At 34.7% G+C, this 17918-nt stretch overlaps 1 protein-coding gene across 4 annotated transcripts in view; it reads left to right on the top strand.

Annotated features, from left to right (window-relative positions):
- TLN2 (talin 2) overlaps positions 1 to 17918 on the top strand; it is a 528144-nt gene that overhangs the window by 432354 nt on the left and 77872 nt on the right. For all 4 annotated transcript variants that reach the window (XM_003755615.4, XM_023497706.2, XM_031955439.1 and 1 more), the window contains 2 exons: positions 14206 to 14352; positions 17760 to 17861. In XM_003755615.4, coding sequence (XP_003755663.1) covers positions 14206 to 14352; positions 17760 to 17861 — 249 coding nt within the window. The remainder of the gene's footprint in view (positions 1 to 14205; positions 14353 to 17759; positions 17862 to 17918) is intronic.

The following is a 17918-nucleotide window of genomic DNA, read 5'->3' as shown; positions in this document are numbered from 1 at the left end:
TCCAGGTCTTGAAGAGAAGCTAATTATCACAGCCTTTTCTTCTATAACCAACTGTACATGCCTTTTGCTTGTGCCTTGCTTGTAGTATTCTTGTGCTACCTATTACAATTGCTTCTTGAAGGGGTGACTATGGGGTTTGGCAAGGGGATGGCTGTACTGGGGGGATGTCAGAGCCACCCCCAGAAGAACCACTCTTTGGAATCGTTTTAAGTGTGTGTGAAAGTGTACACAACAATCCTGTGAAGTACAGGTAGGGAAACTGAGGTTTAGAAAAGATAAGTGACTTGCTGAGTCATACAGATAGAATCTGAAGCTGGATTTGAACCCAGGTCTATCCTGATTCCAAGCCCCGTGTTCTATGTTGGGTAGACCAACTACTACACTGAGGTGTGGGGTCTTTTTTTTAAATAGTTTTTTGTTTTTCAAAATACATATAAAAATAGTTTTCAACATTCACTCTTCTTTATAGCTTTTTATTGACAGAACATATGCATGGGTAATTTTTCAACATTGTCCCTTGCAATCACTTCTGTTCCAACTTTTTCCTTCCCTCTTTCTACCCCCTCCCCTAGATGGCAGGCAGTGTCATACATGTTAAACATTCAACATTCACTCTTGCAAAACCTTGTGTTCCAAAGTTCTTTCCCTCCCTCTCCACCTTCTACCTTCCCTAGACAACAATATCCAATATATGTTAAACATGTGTAATTCTTCTATATATATTTCCACATTTACCATGCTGCACAAGAAAATTCAAGTCAAAAAGGGAGGGGGGGAGGGAGCAAGCAAACAACAGCAGCAGCAAAAAAGGTGAAAATACTATGTTGTGATCCACATTCAGCTCCCATATATCCCTCTTTCTGGATGCAGATGGCTCTCCATCACGAGTCTAGTGGAATTGGCCTGAATCATGAGGTGGTCTTTAAGATAAAGAAATTGGAGACCCTTTCAGTTAAATTGAAAGAGGAGAACCCTCTGATAGGAGATTGTAGCAGTTTAAGGCTAGTTCTCAGCAGAGTTCAAGATCCCCTTCCAGATATAAATCTGTTACTCTCCAGATTTCTTCCACAAACGAAAATAGTATCTCATTGTGAAGACAGAGTGACAAAAATAAAAAAAAGTTGGGATACAACAGTGATCCCCCGGGACAGCTGGAGAAGATCTGAGCAAAGACCCTAGGAACTCCGGTTCAGCCTGAGTGAAGTACAAGCATTTCCAATCTATGTCTGCTGAAACAACAAACTACAAAGAAGGAGCCTCAGCTTCAGCCTAAGCCACAGGCATTCTCACCTTACAGTTAGTAGGGAAGTCCAGCATCTGAGCAGGGAAAGATTGAAGGACCCTGTGCTGTTGCAGCTGAAGGTGCCGTCTGCTGCTGCTGGTGGGCACTTACAGGAAAGCTAAGTTTCTGATTTGGGTCCAGGCCAGAGGGGAGAACTGAAGATTACAGCAACTAGATAGATAATCTTCAAGGAGCAAGAACATCCCCAGCATAATGTACTTGGTGACCTTAGCTGGGGCTTGGAAAGGAAAATGAGTGCTATAGTTGGGCCTTGGCCAACGTTTAGAAAATAACAGTAAGCCAGAGGCACCATCTTCCATGCCTCAGGACCAGAGGTGATTATAATAACAAGTTGCTAAAACTAAATAAATGAAAATGAGTAAGGAAAGGAGAAAGAACTCATCCATAAACAGCTATTATGGTGCTAGAAAAGTCCTTGGTTCATTTTCAGAGAAGGATATTGAAGTATTAAAAAATAATAATAATCAAAGAGTAACCTCAAATGTCACATGCCTGAAAAAAGATCTTGGAAGAGCTTAAGAAGGACTTAAAAATCAAATAAAAGAAATTGAGGAAAAAATGTGTGAGGGGGAGGGGGAATAATTCAAGAAAACCAAGGAAATCATGAAGAGAAAGTCTACTAAACTGGTTAAAGAGCTTCAGAATATTAAGGATGAAAACAACTCTTTGAAAATTAGTATTGGATTTCAGGGTCTGATTCTTTTTGAACAGCAAAATAACGGTTTGGTCATGTAAAAAAAAAAAAAAGAAAATTAGTATTGGACAAAGGGAAGTGAATGACATTATAAAATATCAAGAAATAATAAAACAAAATTGAAAAAATAGAAAATGAAACATCTCGTGAGAAACAACTGATCTAGAGAACAGATCAAGAAAAGAAAACATAAGAATTATTAGACTGTGTGAAAGAATCTTGATTTAGCACTAAATATTACAATTATTGTAATTATTATTACATTGAATATGACAAATATAGATATTGAAATAAGTCTTGATACAATAAACCTGATTCAGAGAAATCATTTGGGGGTAAAGAAGGAACAATATAGACATCTAGGAGGATATAGAAGTCTATTAAATTCATAAAGAAATAAGAAGGTGAGGGAATAAGATAACAGAAGAAGTGTTTAGAAGGGTATGTAAATTAAGATTTGAGGAGGGGGAAGGAAGAGATTCTAGAACTCAGTTATTTAAACTGAGTGTATGCAACTTTATATGGGATTTTATAACTGAATGTGGGGAAGGGGGTTCACAAAATTATGATTGATTATTAGTGAATGTTTGATTTGTATTTTCTATACCTATATGCTTGGAGTCATGTAAAAATTTATTGATGAAAAAAGTTTGAGAAACCCTATCTTAGAGGAATGAGCAGGGTAAAGAAAAGAAGGATTAAGCGAAAGGATAAGAGAAATTCTTTAAAGGCGTATATAATATGTAGGGAATGGTAAACTAGAAGAGAGAGGATAAAAAGAGAGGCTGGAAAGGACAATAGTGTGGGAAAATAGGATGAAGGGAAATACCCAAATAGTAATTATACCTTTGAAGGTGGATAGCATAATGGATTAAAAATCAAAACCCAACAATATACTGCTTACAAGAAACATTCTAAAAATAAGTGATATACAAATGTTAAAAGAAAGGGCTCTAGTAGAATGTATTATATCTCAGCTGATGCAAAAATAGTGGGGGTAATGATCATGATATCAAAGTCAAAGCTAAAATAGATTTAATTAAAAGAAATAAATGAGGAAACTACATTATAATAAAAGATACCTTAGATCAGGGGTCCTTAAACTTTTTAAATAGGAGGCCAGTTCACTGTCCCTCAAACTGTTGGAGGGCCAGACTGTAGTAAAAACAAAAACTTTCTTTTGTGGGCCTTTATATAAAGAAACTTCATAGCCCTGGGTGAGGGAGATAATCATCCTCAGCTGCCACATCTGGCCCACGAGCCTTAGTTTGAGGACCTCTGCCTTAGATAATAAAATAATATCAATACTAAACTTATATGCATCAAATGCCATAGCATCTAAATCTTTAAAAGAAAAAAATAAATGAATTACAGGTGGAAAAAGATAACAACAGGGGACTTTTATGTTCTTGTTTCAGAACTAGATAAATCTAACCAGAAAAAATATTAAAGAAGTTTAGGAAGCAAATGGAATTTTAGATGAGCTAGATATGTTAGATTTCTGGAGAGAATTGAATGAAAATGCAAATGAATATACTTTTTCCTCAGCATACAAGGTACCTTAAAAAGATTGACCATATATTAGGGTAGAAAACTTTTATAGCCAAAAGCAGAAAACTTAAGTACTTTCTTTATAGACCATAATGCAATAAATTTTGTATTTAATAAGAGACCATGAAAATCTAGGAAAAAAATAAATTAGAGACTAAAAGACTTTATCTTAAAGAATATATTCTTACAAATGTTCTTCCATTTCACTTAAGTTCATTAAATTTATTGGCAAATAATTGGACAAAATAACTCCTTGTAATTGCTTTCATTTCATCTTTAGTGGCATAGTCACCATTTTCATTTATGATACTACCTTTCTAGTAATTCTCACCTATTGTTTTAAAAAATCATGTTAACTAATGTTTTGTTTATTTTATTGAATTTTTCAAAATACCAGCTCTTAGTTTTTTTATTAATTCAATAGTTTTCTTATGCTCAATTTTATTTTATTCCTAATAAATTTAATTTTTGTTAAAGCTTTTTATTCTCAAAACATACGCATAGATAATTTTCAACATTCACCCTTGCAAAATCTTGTGCTCCATTTTTCCCCCTCCTTTCCCCCAACTTCCACCCCAGAGGGAGGCAAGTAATCCAATGTATGTTGAACATATGTAGTTCTTCTATACATATTTCCACAATTATCATGCTGCATAAGAAAAATTTTTTTAAAATGAGAAAGAAAACAAAATGCAAGCAAACAAAAAAAAAGATACATTTATTTTAATTTCACCTTTAAGTTCTAGAATTTCCAATTTAGTGTTTAATTGGAGATTTTTAACTTGTTCTTTTTCTGAAATGAAAGCAATTATAAGGAGTTATTTTGTCCAGTTATTTGCCAATAAAGTTAGTGAATTTAAGTGAAATGGAAGAACACTTATAAGAATAATAATTGTCCAGATAGCATAAGAAGAAATAGAATATCTAAATAGACCTATTTTTAGGGATTAGAGAGAGGGGATTGAATAGGCCATAAATAAGCTTCCTAAGAAAAAAGTACCAGGACCTGACATATTTCCAAGTGAGTTCTGTCAAACACTTAAAGGCCAAGTAATTACAATAGTAAATAAATTATAATTATGGACCATAAAATACCAGCTAAAAGATTGTAACAATGTTTTACAAAGATTTTGCTTTGTGACCAAGAAGAATTCATGTTAGAAATTCAAGGATGATTTAACAGAAGGAAAACTATTAACATAAATAAAGATAACAACCTGAGAAAAGATACTACCAAAACAAACCTAGGATCTATATGAACAAAATCATAAAAATCTTTGTATGTAAATAAAATCAGATTTAAATAAAGAAATTTTCATTGTTCTTGAATAGTTAGGGCCAGTGTAATAAAAATGGCAATTTTACCAAAATTCATCTGTATATTCAATGCCATTCCAATTAAATTATCAATTAATTTATTAAATTAAATAATTAAAATATTAATTATTAAATTACAAACAAAAACCTTGTTTGGAAAGCATTCTGGCAGAAATTGCACATGGATCAATATCTTACACCATTTACTAAGATTATTCTTCATTCTTTTTCCTCAAAGAGAATCACAGCATCAGGGAGGTAATACTATGATGTGGAAGTGAATCAGATTTCAGTAAGAGCAGATTGTCATAATCCTACTTTTTCCTCTGGAGCCTTTTGGGTCCAGTGGCAAGATATACATCACAATGACTAGAGATGGCCCTGGATGCAGTGGGAGACCTTGGCTTTTTTAAACTAAGATCTTGAATAGTCTCAGTTTGACTGAGGCAAGGTTCGATCTGTGATTAAGGCTAGGTCAAAATGGATGTGTGACTTAGAAATAAAGGGAGATATTACAAGAAAATTTGAAGAACATGGAATATATTACTTATCAGACATGGATAAATGAGCAATTTTTGAAAGCAAGAGAGTGTTGTGAGATATAAAAAGGTTCTGTACAAATAAAACAAATGTAACTAGAATCAGAAGGAAAGCAGAAAGATGTGGGGGAGGGGGGGACTTAGAGACTATTCCTCAGATAAAGTTCTCATATTTCAAATATTTAAAGAACTTGGTCATATGTGTAAAAATGCAAATCATTGGGACAGCTAGTTGGTGTAGTGGATAGAGCACCAGCCCTGAAGTCAGGAGGACCTAAATTCAAATGTAACCTCATATACTTAACACTTCCTGGTTGTATGTGTGACCCTGGGCAAGTCATTTAATCCTAATTGCCTCAGTAAAAAAGCAAAAAAAAAAAAAAAAAAAAAAAAATGCAAGTCGTTCCCCAACTGATACATGGGCAAAGGATATTAACACACAGTTTTTTCCAGTGAAGAAATAAAAACAATTTGTAATCATATGAAAACATGCTCTAAATCAATATTGATTAGAGAAATACAAATTAAAAAACAACTTTGAGATATTTTAAACCCATCATATTGGCTAAAATGATAGAAAGAAAGTGACAAATGTTAGAGAGGATGTGGAAAAATTGGGACCTTAATTCATTTTTGGTGGGTCTGAGCTGATTCAATCATTTTGGAAAGAGATGTGGAATCTCTTAAGAGTTATTAAACTGCTTATACAATTTGACTTAGCAATACCACTATTTAACCTGTAAAAAGGTGATATGGGAAAATGGAAAAGAACCTATATGTTTAAAATATTTGTGGCAACTATCTCTTTTCGTGGTGGCAAGAACTGGAAATTGTGAGAATGCTTGTCAATTGGTGAATGGTGGATAAACAACTTGTAGTATTTATTCATGATAGAATATTATCTATATAAAAAATGATAGCTCAGTGATTTTAGAAAAGCATGGAGAGATCTCTATGAAATAATGAAGAACAAAATGAGTGGAACCAAGAAAACATTGTATGCAGTGTCAGAAGTATTCTTTTAAAAATGATTTTGAGCAACCAGTTCATTTTATTATAAATACCACAAAGTTGCTATTTGAATCCAGAAAAAGAACTGACATGTATGTGTGTGTACAAATACATGTTTATGTGTGTATACCTACATATACACACATGCAGATTTGTGTCTAATGGTAGCCATCTCAATATTTGGGAAAGAGGAGAGGTGTGTAAAGGGAGAATAAAAAAAAGTTCCATGATAATTTTGTTGTGTATTTGAAAGGAATATCAAGTTATACATAATGGATCTGCAAGGTGTTAAGCATGACTTTTTTTATTAGTCTAGAGATTTGCAGCAGAATGGGGTCTTGTTCCTAATAATGGCTTAAAGTTTTGCAAGAAAACTCAATATTCTCACCCCTTCAAGTAGCCTGTGTCTCCTTTTCATGTGTTCTAGTAGATGTACTAAAGACACAACAAATGTTAGACTTGCAGAGCTGGGGAAATCACCTGCAAAAGTGAGTCCAGGCCACCCATCAGGCACAGAATCAGGGGAGACTGACAGAAAACAGAGTTTCCATTATGGAAACACAGATGCTAAGTTTAGGACAATCACGTGTGCCTCTTGCTGTTGAGGTTCTCATGGCCTTAAAATGGTAGATATTTAGGATTTCTCATGTTTCATGTCTTAAAACAGCGTGTTCTTTCAAAGTCTCCTGGTGATAGCAAGAATGACTTGCCACATGTGTAAGTAGAGTTGAGAAAACACATGAGGTGTGAGATAAATTATGATGCTGGCAGAATCATGTTCCAGAATACCATATATAGGAGTTATTCTGTAACATGCGCACTATCTTTTATTAGGGATCTTTATCATTATATTTATTTTTATTATGGATTTCAAAAAATTACCTCAGTATCCTCTGATGGGGAAAGAATGACAAGGGTAGGACAGTAATTAATTGACATCCCCCTGGTTAAGATTAATGTGGACAAGAAACATGCTAGTTTTTTTGTTGGGTTGGTTTTTTTTGTTTGTTTGTTTGTTTTGTTTTGTTTGTTTGTTTGTTTGCAAGGTTTAGCATTGAATTTAATTTTTCAGCTTCTGTGGGAAAGTGGAGACAGTGTGTGATGGAGGAGATTTAAAAAGGATAGTTATGATTACAATACATTGTAGCGGTGTTCTTGTCCTTCAGAAAGCAGCTCAGACCCAGGTAACCTCTGGGATTTGAAAAGGATGTGGATACACAGTTAGCATCCCTTGGAGACTTCTCTGATACAAATGTGTCATTATATATTTCACTCAGGACATTGCCCCTTGGGAAGGTAGTCAAGGAAACTGTGTGTCTGTTTCCTTTCTTTCTGAGCATCCAGCAAACTGTAGATATTTTAGTGTCTCCCTATTGGTGAGGAGAGGAGAAGGGGGGAAATAGAGGGAATGATCTTCCAAAATCAGGTAAGTCTGGGATGGTAAGGTCTTGAACAAATTAGGACTGATATGACCATTGTCTTAGGGAGTACACCCCTTAAACTTCAGAGATAATTTGAGAGTCTTTTAAATAATAGTGTAATTGATTGAGTAAAGTTAAAACTTTTTTTATTTGGCAGTGGGGAATAAGACACTGGGAAGAGTTTATAAGCATAAAAATAACTAAGTTCGTCAGTAATGTAATTTGGGAGCATTATGAAAAATGAAATGGCAGTAGAATCTTCCAGTTAAAAGGAACCTAAAAGAGTAGAAAACCTGAGTTCAAAGTGTGCCTCTGAAACCAACTAGGTATATGATCCCAGAAAATTCACTATACCTAGATATTCCTCAGTTTACTCACCTATAAAATGAGGGTGTTAATGATTCCTTCTGCAGATAGTTATAAGAATTAAGTGACATATGTTTTAAGAGCTATTTAAACCTTAAAATATATTTATATAAATAATAAATATAAACTATACAAATATATATATATATATATAATAGTAGCAGTAGTAATAGTATGTGGTAGTGGTATTAATGGTAGCTGTAGTAGCAAAAGAAGCATCAGCATCTTAGTAAGTATCTTCTCTATAACACCTAGGTGATAAAAATGGATAGAGCAGGGCCTAGAGTTAGAAAAACCTGAGTTCAAATGTAGTCTCAGAATTCTTACTAGTTGTATGACCCTGGACAAATCATTTAGCTCTGTTTGCCTTGGCTTCCTCATATGTAAAATGTACTAGTAAGGGAAATGGTAAACCATTCCAGTGTTTTTGCCAAGAAAACCCCAAATGAAGCCATGAGGAATCAATCACGACTGGAAAAATAACTAAATTATAACAGAGCTGACAAGTGATTATTCAGCTTTAAAAACTTCCACTGTGGAGGAAATGCACAACCCGAATGCAACAGCCCTTTGCCCTTGGGGTAATTTTATTTGTCAGAAAGTTTTTCCTTAAAGTTCAGCCTAGCTATGCCAAGTGTTGTAGGAGATGCTTAAAAAACATAATATAGGTCCCTTCCCCTACTGAGATAGCAGTGTACCTGGAGAGGTAAGATTAAGATGCATAAAACTGTCATTAAATTGCATATAGCAACACAACATTATTTAAGTTCTCAATTTTGTGAAGGAGGCCAGAGATATCCTGGTGATCCCTGGGAAAGGGAAAACAGTGAAAGAAAGCATCAAGGAAGAGCCTAGAGAATATCTCACTTGAACTCTGTCTTGAAAGTCCAGTAGGAAGAAAGGAAGCCTTTTCAATGACTAGAACAACACGTAAGAAATTTTAGAGAAAGGCATGAACAGGGGATGCTGAAGAAGCTGACCTTACTAGAGTAGAAGATGGTATATATTTCTTGGGCATCAGTCACTTTGGAAAAAATGCAATGTATTTATTTTGATGTTTCCGGGTTACATGGCATATGTATAGCTAAAAACATTGACATTCAGAAGCTAAAATGATGTTGATGGACTAGAATAGGCTAAAAATTCAAAGAAATTTAATAGGGATAAATATAAAGTTTTAAATATGGTTAAAAAATAAATGTCAGAAGTAGAAAAGGAGAGAAATATTTGTTAATGGATGCTTTCTGTGCTACATTGTGAAGTAATTACAGTATTCAGCCTGGGGAAGATGGGAGTGCTGCTCTCCTCCACCTATATCTAGAGTATTATGTTTACTTCTGGATGCTTCATCTTACTGAGGATAATGATAATCTGAATTATATCTTGAAAAAACAAACAGGATGGTAAAAGGATATGAAGTTATTTAGCCTGGAAAAAAATTTTTTAGAAGGGACATGAGAAGTACCCTCAGGTTTTTGGAAGGTTGTCATATAAGAGAGAAATTGGATTTTTTTTTTCTTCTGATCATTCATAGGAAGTAAAACTAGGAGCAATTGAATGAAAATTGTAGAAAGGCAGATTATGATTCAATATGAGAAGAAACTGAGCTGTCCAAATGTGAATGAGGGTTGCTTTGACATTTATTAAATTCTCCATCACTGAGGCTGAGATAACCATTAATCAAGAAATAGCAGCACAGAACCAGAGCTTGAGAACTCAAAAGCTATCTTATCCAACTTGAGGAACTGAGGGCCAGAGGAGAGAGGTAATCTGCCTAGACTCACTCAGTTAATAAGCTTTAGAGAGAGAATTTTAATTGAAGTCCCTTCCATTTATGAGATCCTAGTGTATATGTTTGAGTTTGACCATCTGCATACCAAACTTCATGCATCTGATCTGGGCCCTATCTTTTGGTCCATGTGGGAGTACAAATACTATTTTTAGGAGTTTTGAATAGTTTTGTTTTGATATAGACATGTAGGATTGTTAGTGTCACTAATGTTGTAAGCATCCATCTCATTTTGATTGTTTTGAAATCTCCAAAATCTTATATACAAACTCTTGCCTTCTGCCTTCAGTTTGTAAGTAAATTTATGTATTTTTTTTTCTCCTGAGGTAGATTGAGTACTGTAGGATTTTCTGAATCACAATAAACTGTGAATTCTGTTTTGCCCTTACTCAGTCACATGGTCTGAATGAAATGAAATATCACCCTAAATTACTGGTTTATCAGTCTGTCCCTGTGAGAGAGTGTTATGCACACTGACAGCCACCCCGAGCAAAGCCAGCTACTGTTATCACATTTCATACCTCATTATTTGTCACATTTGAGGAAATCATTCTTGATTCCCATGATCTGGCAATTATTTTCAAGAGCAGAATGAATTCTAGATCTTTTAATAACCTCTCTTATTGAACTATTCACTTCTTTTGGTTGAATAACTTCAGTCAATTAGTATTTACATTTTCTCATTGATAAGCAGGCAGCATAGTAAAAGGGAAGCAGCAGTGGTTCTGGTATCAGAAGCCTTGGGTTCAGATCTCTCCTCTGATGCCTACTTAAGCTCTGTGGCTTACCACTTAACCTCTCAAGACCTCAGGTTCATCATATGTAAAATAAAAGGGTAGGAATAAGGAATAGGTAGTCTATGAGTTCCCTTCCAGTTTTCATTCTGAGATATGTTCCTATCTCATCAAAGCTATTCCATTATTTAGTACAGTTTAATTTTGTCACTTGGAAAGAGAACAACACTGAATTTCAGTTGAGGTGATGCATCCAGACCAAGGGTATGTGAATGTACTCTCATTTAAAAAGAGTTGTGGTACTATCCATCCTGTATGTGTTTAGTCATTTCAGTCATGTCCAACTCTTTGTGACCTCATTTGGGGTTTTCTTGGCAAAGATATTGGACTGATTTGCTATTTCCTTCCCCAGCTTGTTTAACAGATAAAGAAGCTGAGACAGGAGTAAAGACTTGCCCAGAATTGCACAACTAATAAGTGTCTGAGGCTGGATTTAAAGTCATGAAAAAGTCTTCCTGATTCCAGGCCCTGCACTTTATCTACTGCACCACCTAGCTGCCCCATCATCCTACTTTGAAGTTTATTTTTTAGGAGCCCATGATTTCATCAACATAGGGAACTCCCAGTGAGAGAAACTCTTATACTAATTCCAGGAGCACCTCTTCTGCAATTTATAGTTATAGAGACTTAGCTGCAGCACGGAAAAATTATGTGACCCGCCGAGGATCCCTCAGCCTGTATGTGTCAGAGATCAGATTTGAAAAGTGGTCTAATTCTGAGGCTGTGGTACACTCTTTCCACCTTTATAACTAATATTCCTTACTTAAAAGTTATCCAGCTTAGCTAAACATCAGAACAAATCTTAGAAGTGGAAGTTGGGCATAGGAGAAGGGTCATTTGGCTTCAAGCCTGAGCCTCTGCATTGAGTCCCAGTTCTGATATGTATTGAAATCAGTTTCCTTAATTGCATAATACTTGCAAACTATCTCTGTAAGACTGTTCCAAGGAGACTGCTTTGTGAATTATGACTTTCTATTCTTTTGGGAAAACTGCTACTGTTTCTGCTTCTTGCTGGTCAAATCTTCTACCCTAATCTCATCAGAATAGAGTAAAGTAATAGCAGTCAGGACATTGACCTCCAAGTCTTGTGCTGTGTTCCCATTTCTAAACAGTTATTAGAATGTAGGTCTTGCGCAGGCCTGTTGTTGATTCTCTATCTATAAAATAGGGCAAATTATTATTCATAAAGCATTTGGAAAATCTCACCCAAGAGGTGTTATTTAAACACAAAAGTCTCTCTCCTTTGGTGCTGTTAATAAGTGCTAATAATAAAAGGTAGCTTTTCAAATATAAATTCGTTCCACTTCATTCAGTACCTTTTTTTTTTTAATTTGCTCTCTGACGATATAGAGTAAAGGCACAAATCTTGATATTTTCTGATGATTGAAAAATGAAAAACCTCCCAGATATTTGTGTGTGAATACAGGAGGGCTTCTCATAAAATGGACATGTCCCAGGAAAGCAATTTGTAATTTAAATTTTTGAAAACATCAGTTTTCTCATTGATTATCCTTCTATCAGCAATGTATTTTATTTCTTCATTATTTCAAGGATCCTTCATTTTATTCCTCCACAAAGGTAGATAGTATTTCTAAGTCTCTATAGCAAAAAAAAAAAAAAAAATCACCTAATGGCTGACTTTCTAGTCATGGGTTTCTCTGAATTTAGCTTGGCTGGTCCTCATTTGATAAAGAGGAATCTTTGACAAGACTATTAATTCTAACCATTAGCCAATATTAATCATATTGGTTAATAACCAAGTGCATATTGTAGCCCAAATCATCTTGGATGTAATGACACCAGGAGTATGTGATTCATGCTTGTCAGATACTAAGAATCATCCAGGACTAGTAGACCAGCCAAGATCTAATTTCCTTCCTGGATTTTAGTAGTTCTTAAATCAAGGATCTTTCCTTTGTTACGTAAGTCCCAGCCACATTCACTCTAGTCCTTAGATTTGATTATTTTTACATGCAAAGGAACCAAGCATTTATTAAATAAATACCTAATATGTGACAGATGCTGTGTTAAGTGCTATACAAATTTTTTTTTCATTTGATCCTCACAAGTAAGTCTCCATGTAGCAAATCTTGCCTGTATGTTTAAAAAAAATCATGTTATAGATGTAGAGCTGGAAAGGAATTTTGAGATCATGTGTTCTTTCTTCCTTCTTAGTATAAAGATATGTTCAGAATGACTTGTCTGAGGTCAGACAAATAATAAGTGGTGGGCAGAATTTGAACTCAGGTGTTCTTGGAGACAGCTAGGTGACTCTGTCAATAGAGTGCTAAGCCTGGAGTCAAGATGACTGGATTTTAATTAAATCCAGCCTTTAGACAGTTACTAGCTGTGTGACTCTAGCACATCACTTAACCCAGTGGTTCTCAAACCTTTGTTCTCAATATCTTCATGTTGTTAAAAAAACAAACAAACAAACAAACAAAAAAAAACTATTGAGGATCTGTTCAAAGAGTTTTTGTTCACATGCATTATATTTATAGCTATTTACTATATTAGAAATAAAAAATAATTTTGAATTTGTAGACCCTCTGAAAGGGTTTCAGAGACTCCAACAATTCTTTGGACTACACTTTGAGGACCAGTGACTTAACCTCTGTTTGTCTTAATCCCCCAGAGAAAGAAATGGCAAACCACTCCAGTATCTTTGTCAAGAAAACCCCACAGACGGTATTAGTGTGCTATGGTTCACAGGATCATGAAAAGTTGACACAATTGAACAACTTCCTGGCTCCACGTCTACTATTCTATCTCTATTACATCATGTCATACCATCTAAATGCAATGATATAATATTTTGACATATCCTCAAGGATTTTTTTTTTTTTTTTGCAATTACTTTCTCAGGATTTATTTTTCTTATGCATACCATAATCATCAAACATATTCCTAGATTTTGTTAGCTCTTGTACAGAAATGACAGCGTTGGGAAAATGGAAGAAAAAAGTTACAACAGATATTACAAACATTTGTTGAAAACCTCATTAAACTGACATATTTCACAGTTGCCTAATTCTTTGAGTAGCATATACCATTAGCTGTGTCATATTGCTTGCTGATGAGATGTTAACACCTAAACCTTTACACCCACTGATGTAGACCGACTGTGGGGAGGACTTATGTCATATTGAAATAGCAGCAATTAGCTCTCACTTCACCAAAAGGGCCAGGAGTGAGGAGTTGTAGGGAAGAGGATAGAGCATTGAGGACCTCAGGCTAAATCCTGATACCTTTTACAATGAATAAGTTATTTAAGTGTCTGAGTCTTGCCCATCTCTAAGGTCTCTTCCAGTCCTAAATCTAGGGTCCTGTGAATTCAAGGCTGCAATCCTTGAAGCCATTCTTAAGAGATGATTTTGCCATTTAAACAACCTTTTTTGTCTTCTTCCTTTTTCTTCCTAGGCACAGCACACCCATGATGCCATCACAGAGGCTGCCCAGCTAATGAAAGAAGCAGTGGATGATATTATGGTCACCTTGAATGAAGCTGCCAGTGAAGTCGGAATGGTGGGAGGAATGGTAGATGCGATTGCAGAAGCCATGAGCAAGGTGGATTCTCTTTAATCTCTGGAAACTAATACCTTTTCCTGATTAGAGACAGCTATGTGGTGCAGGGGGTAGAACCTAGGCTTGGAGTTAGGAAGGCCTGAATTCAAATCCAGCCTTAAATACTTACTAGCTGTGTGACCCTGAATAAGTCACTTAACTGTGCCTCAGTTTCCCCATCTGTAAAATGAGCAGGAGAAAGAAATGGCAAGCCATTCCAGTATCTTTGCCCAAAAAGACAAAACAAAATTCAGAGGGAGTCATGGAGAGTCAGACACAATCAAAATGACTGAAAAACTACAATAAATTCCACATCCAACCTCTGAACATTTTAGCTCTATCACTTCACATCAGTTCATTTAACCTCTGTTTCCTTCAGTTAACTCAAATAAAAAAGAAGGAAAATAATAATATCTACTTTCCAGGATTGTTGTGAGGATCAACAATGACAGTATTTCTAGAGCACTTAGGACAGTGCTTAGTACATAGTAAACACTATATAAATGTGCTTCTTATTATTTATTATTATTCTCATTAACTTCCCTTGTATTTCTTTTGTTCATGCCTTCAGACACTTTGCCTTTGAAGATTTCCAGCTTTTTATTGCTGATTGCCACTCAGTGTTATTGTTTTCAAATCATATGTCCGACAGATCTTCCTTCTGTAAACATACTCTTTTTGTAGTGGATCACTATATTCTACATAAGGAAAAATGGTGATAGTTGAGTTGGTGGCTAAGTAGAGAATATATTCAGAGACTCTTAGCAACTTGTCTCCTGCTGAATTCCAGAAGTTAGCACTTGCATTGTTGTATCAGGTTGACATTCATTAGTCCTAACAATTGTTCATCTTTATCTAATTGCTATCATTTGATATCATAGCCAAGAAATTTAGGCGACCATAATGGAAGTCTTGTCTTGAAACATCTATTATGAGTGCGTTAATAAGATTTTTCAGAATAATAAATGGTCGTTAATTTAGAGAAGATTTGTTGCTATTGTATCAGAAAGTGGATATACCCTGAAACTAGATAGCATCTTAATTAGAATAATTATCCTTAAACATTATGCAGTAATTATTCCTCATAGTTCAGACAAAGTAATAAGCCTGAACTAGGGTGTTATGATTCCCTTTTGAGGATCTCACTTACATGTCTTGTCAAAGCATTCATTTACCTTCTGGAGTTTTAATTTGGTATCTTGTTTTAAAGTTGGTCAGTTTTACAGAAATTGAATGTGATATTTTTCTTCCTAAGGTCCTTGAGTGTTTTGACAAGCTTTCCATGTGACTGAACACTCCTAGTATCCAATATACCGTATATATATATATATATATATATATATCTTGAAATAGCATTCAGGAATGTAGCATTAAATGTCTTTTTATTTCTTCATTGAACCCAAGTTTGGTACCTCTCCAGTGATTTGAAAAAAAATGTTTTACAAGTTTCTGAGAAACGAAAAAAACATTATTTAAACTTTCTCTTAATTTCAGAGTCTTATCTACCTGAATCAGTTTATTTGCTTGAGCCCTAATGCCAGAAGTCTGACCATTAGCCTGTTTTATGGACCCAGGAATCTATGAAAGAATGAGGAAGTAACCAACAAGTTTGTAGAAAGTTTTCAAGTTTACTTGACATTATAGGACTTGGACAAACTAATATTATTATAAATGTTTGCTTAATCCCCCTATGCACACTTATCACAACCTTTCCACTGGAAGAGAACAACAAAGCAACTACCACCATTAGTATAAGTGAATCCTTTCAGTGAGTTTTTTTTTAATATATATATATGTGTGTGTGTGTGTGTGTATATATAAAATCTCTGTTTAAAATAAAAGTGATCAGTTTACAAAATATGAACTTAGAAATTTTTCCAGTATCTGAAGTTGGTTCTGGCAAAGTATTCAAAATCATTCATCCTGCCATCTTCTTCTTGCATACACAGTTAAGACATCATCAGGACTCAGAATCCTTTCTGATACCACTTGGTTAAATCAAGATAAAATTGACATTTCAATAGGATCTGCTGACTTTAAGGGTGGTAATTTCATGCATTGGTTGTGAAGATAAGAAGAGGGGATGACTTTTGGTATTCCTCAAACTTGTCATGTTCATAAAAGAGAGTTTTGCCCTTTAGACTGTAGTATCATTGAATTCTGCAATTGATTAGAAAAATGTAGTCAAAGGATATATATATATATATATATATATATATATATATATATATATATATATATACACATATTTTATGTTTCTAGATGTATGTTCATTTGAATCATTTAATTTATGGAAATCTAGTGACATAATTCCAGAATGTCACATAGTTTCTCTTTGTTTTTTTTCGTAAGGATGAGAGAAAGGATGGAGCCTAATGCTGTAATTTTCTAATTAAATTATTATCACTGGAATGTGAGAATAATTTATAAAGTTTCTTTTAACTGGTTATTTAAACTTTTAATAATATAAGCAATTCCCCTGCTATGTTGTTATCCCCACTTTGAATGATTAAACTACATTAGCCTCATCTCTTATTCCTCACACATTGCAATGCGTCAGGGATAGAGCTATTTGGCGATGTCTCCATTTTTTGATAGGAAAATGGATGGTCCAGCTGGAGTTGATGTTGATGACATTAGTAATGATTACGTTCCAAATAGTGATGATGATTATATATTCTATATTATACCACATGTTTTCAGTGTTCTCTACTGCCATTTTTTTATTCCTCGTTAAATAACAGCTCTAATTTTAATGCCTTTTACCTAATAAGCTTCTAAATGCTTTCTCTGCTTCCACTTTATTTCTGCATCAAAGCCATTCTGCACACAGATGCCAAGTTAACCATCTGAAAATATTACTCACATCTTGTTACTCTCCCACTTAAGAGTCTATGATGCTCCCCCATCCACAGACACACACATCAAGTCTGTTTTCTTCTGCCTAGTTTTTCAAGGCCATCTACAATTTGATCACATCCTTTTCTCACTTACATTGACCTTATTTTGGTGGAGGGAGTCCTATAATGTCCTTACATGTAGGCCTTCTTCTTCCTGTCTGACCGCTCTTCTTCACTGGTTTTTTTTTTTTTTCTCCTCTTCCTGAAGGTGAGCATTCTATACTAATGATACCATTAAGATCTTTGCAAGAAGAGATATTACTTAAATTTCTGATTGTCTTCAATATCTCCCTTTGCAGCTTCATGTGTCCTTATACAAACTGAACCTCATTCTCACACATTATTTGCCTAAAACTCTTGTCAAAGGCAGTTACTAATAAAACTATTAGGGTCACTTAGGATTCCTTTTAGGGCATGATGATATGATTCTGTAACTCTGCATCCTAAGAGAAATAAATTTTCTCATAATGATGATGATCATTTAATTAAATTATTTTTCACTTCCTCTAGCTGGATGAAGGCACTCCTCCAGAACCAAAGGGAACTTTCGTTGACTACCAGACAACAGTGGTGAAATATTCTAAAGCCATTGCTATAACTGCACAAGAAATGGTAAGTGGGGGAGATCCTGGATTTTTTTGTTTTGTTTTGTTTTAATTCCCTAATCTT

Source organism: Sarcophilus harrisii, chromosome 2 (genome assembly GCF_902635505.1).
Source record: "Sarcophilus harrisii chromosome 2, mSarHar1.11, whole genome shotgun sequence".
Classification (NCBI taxonomy): domain Eukaryota; kingdom Metazoa; phylum Chordata; class Mammalia; order Dasyuromorphia; family Dasyuridae; genus Sarcophilus; species Sarcophilus harrisii.
The sequence above is the reverse complement of the archived record's forward strand: the minus strand, read 5'-3'. Positions and strand labels throughout refer to the sequence as shown.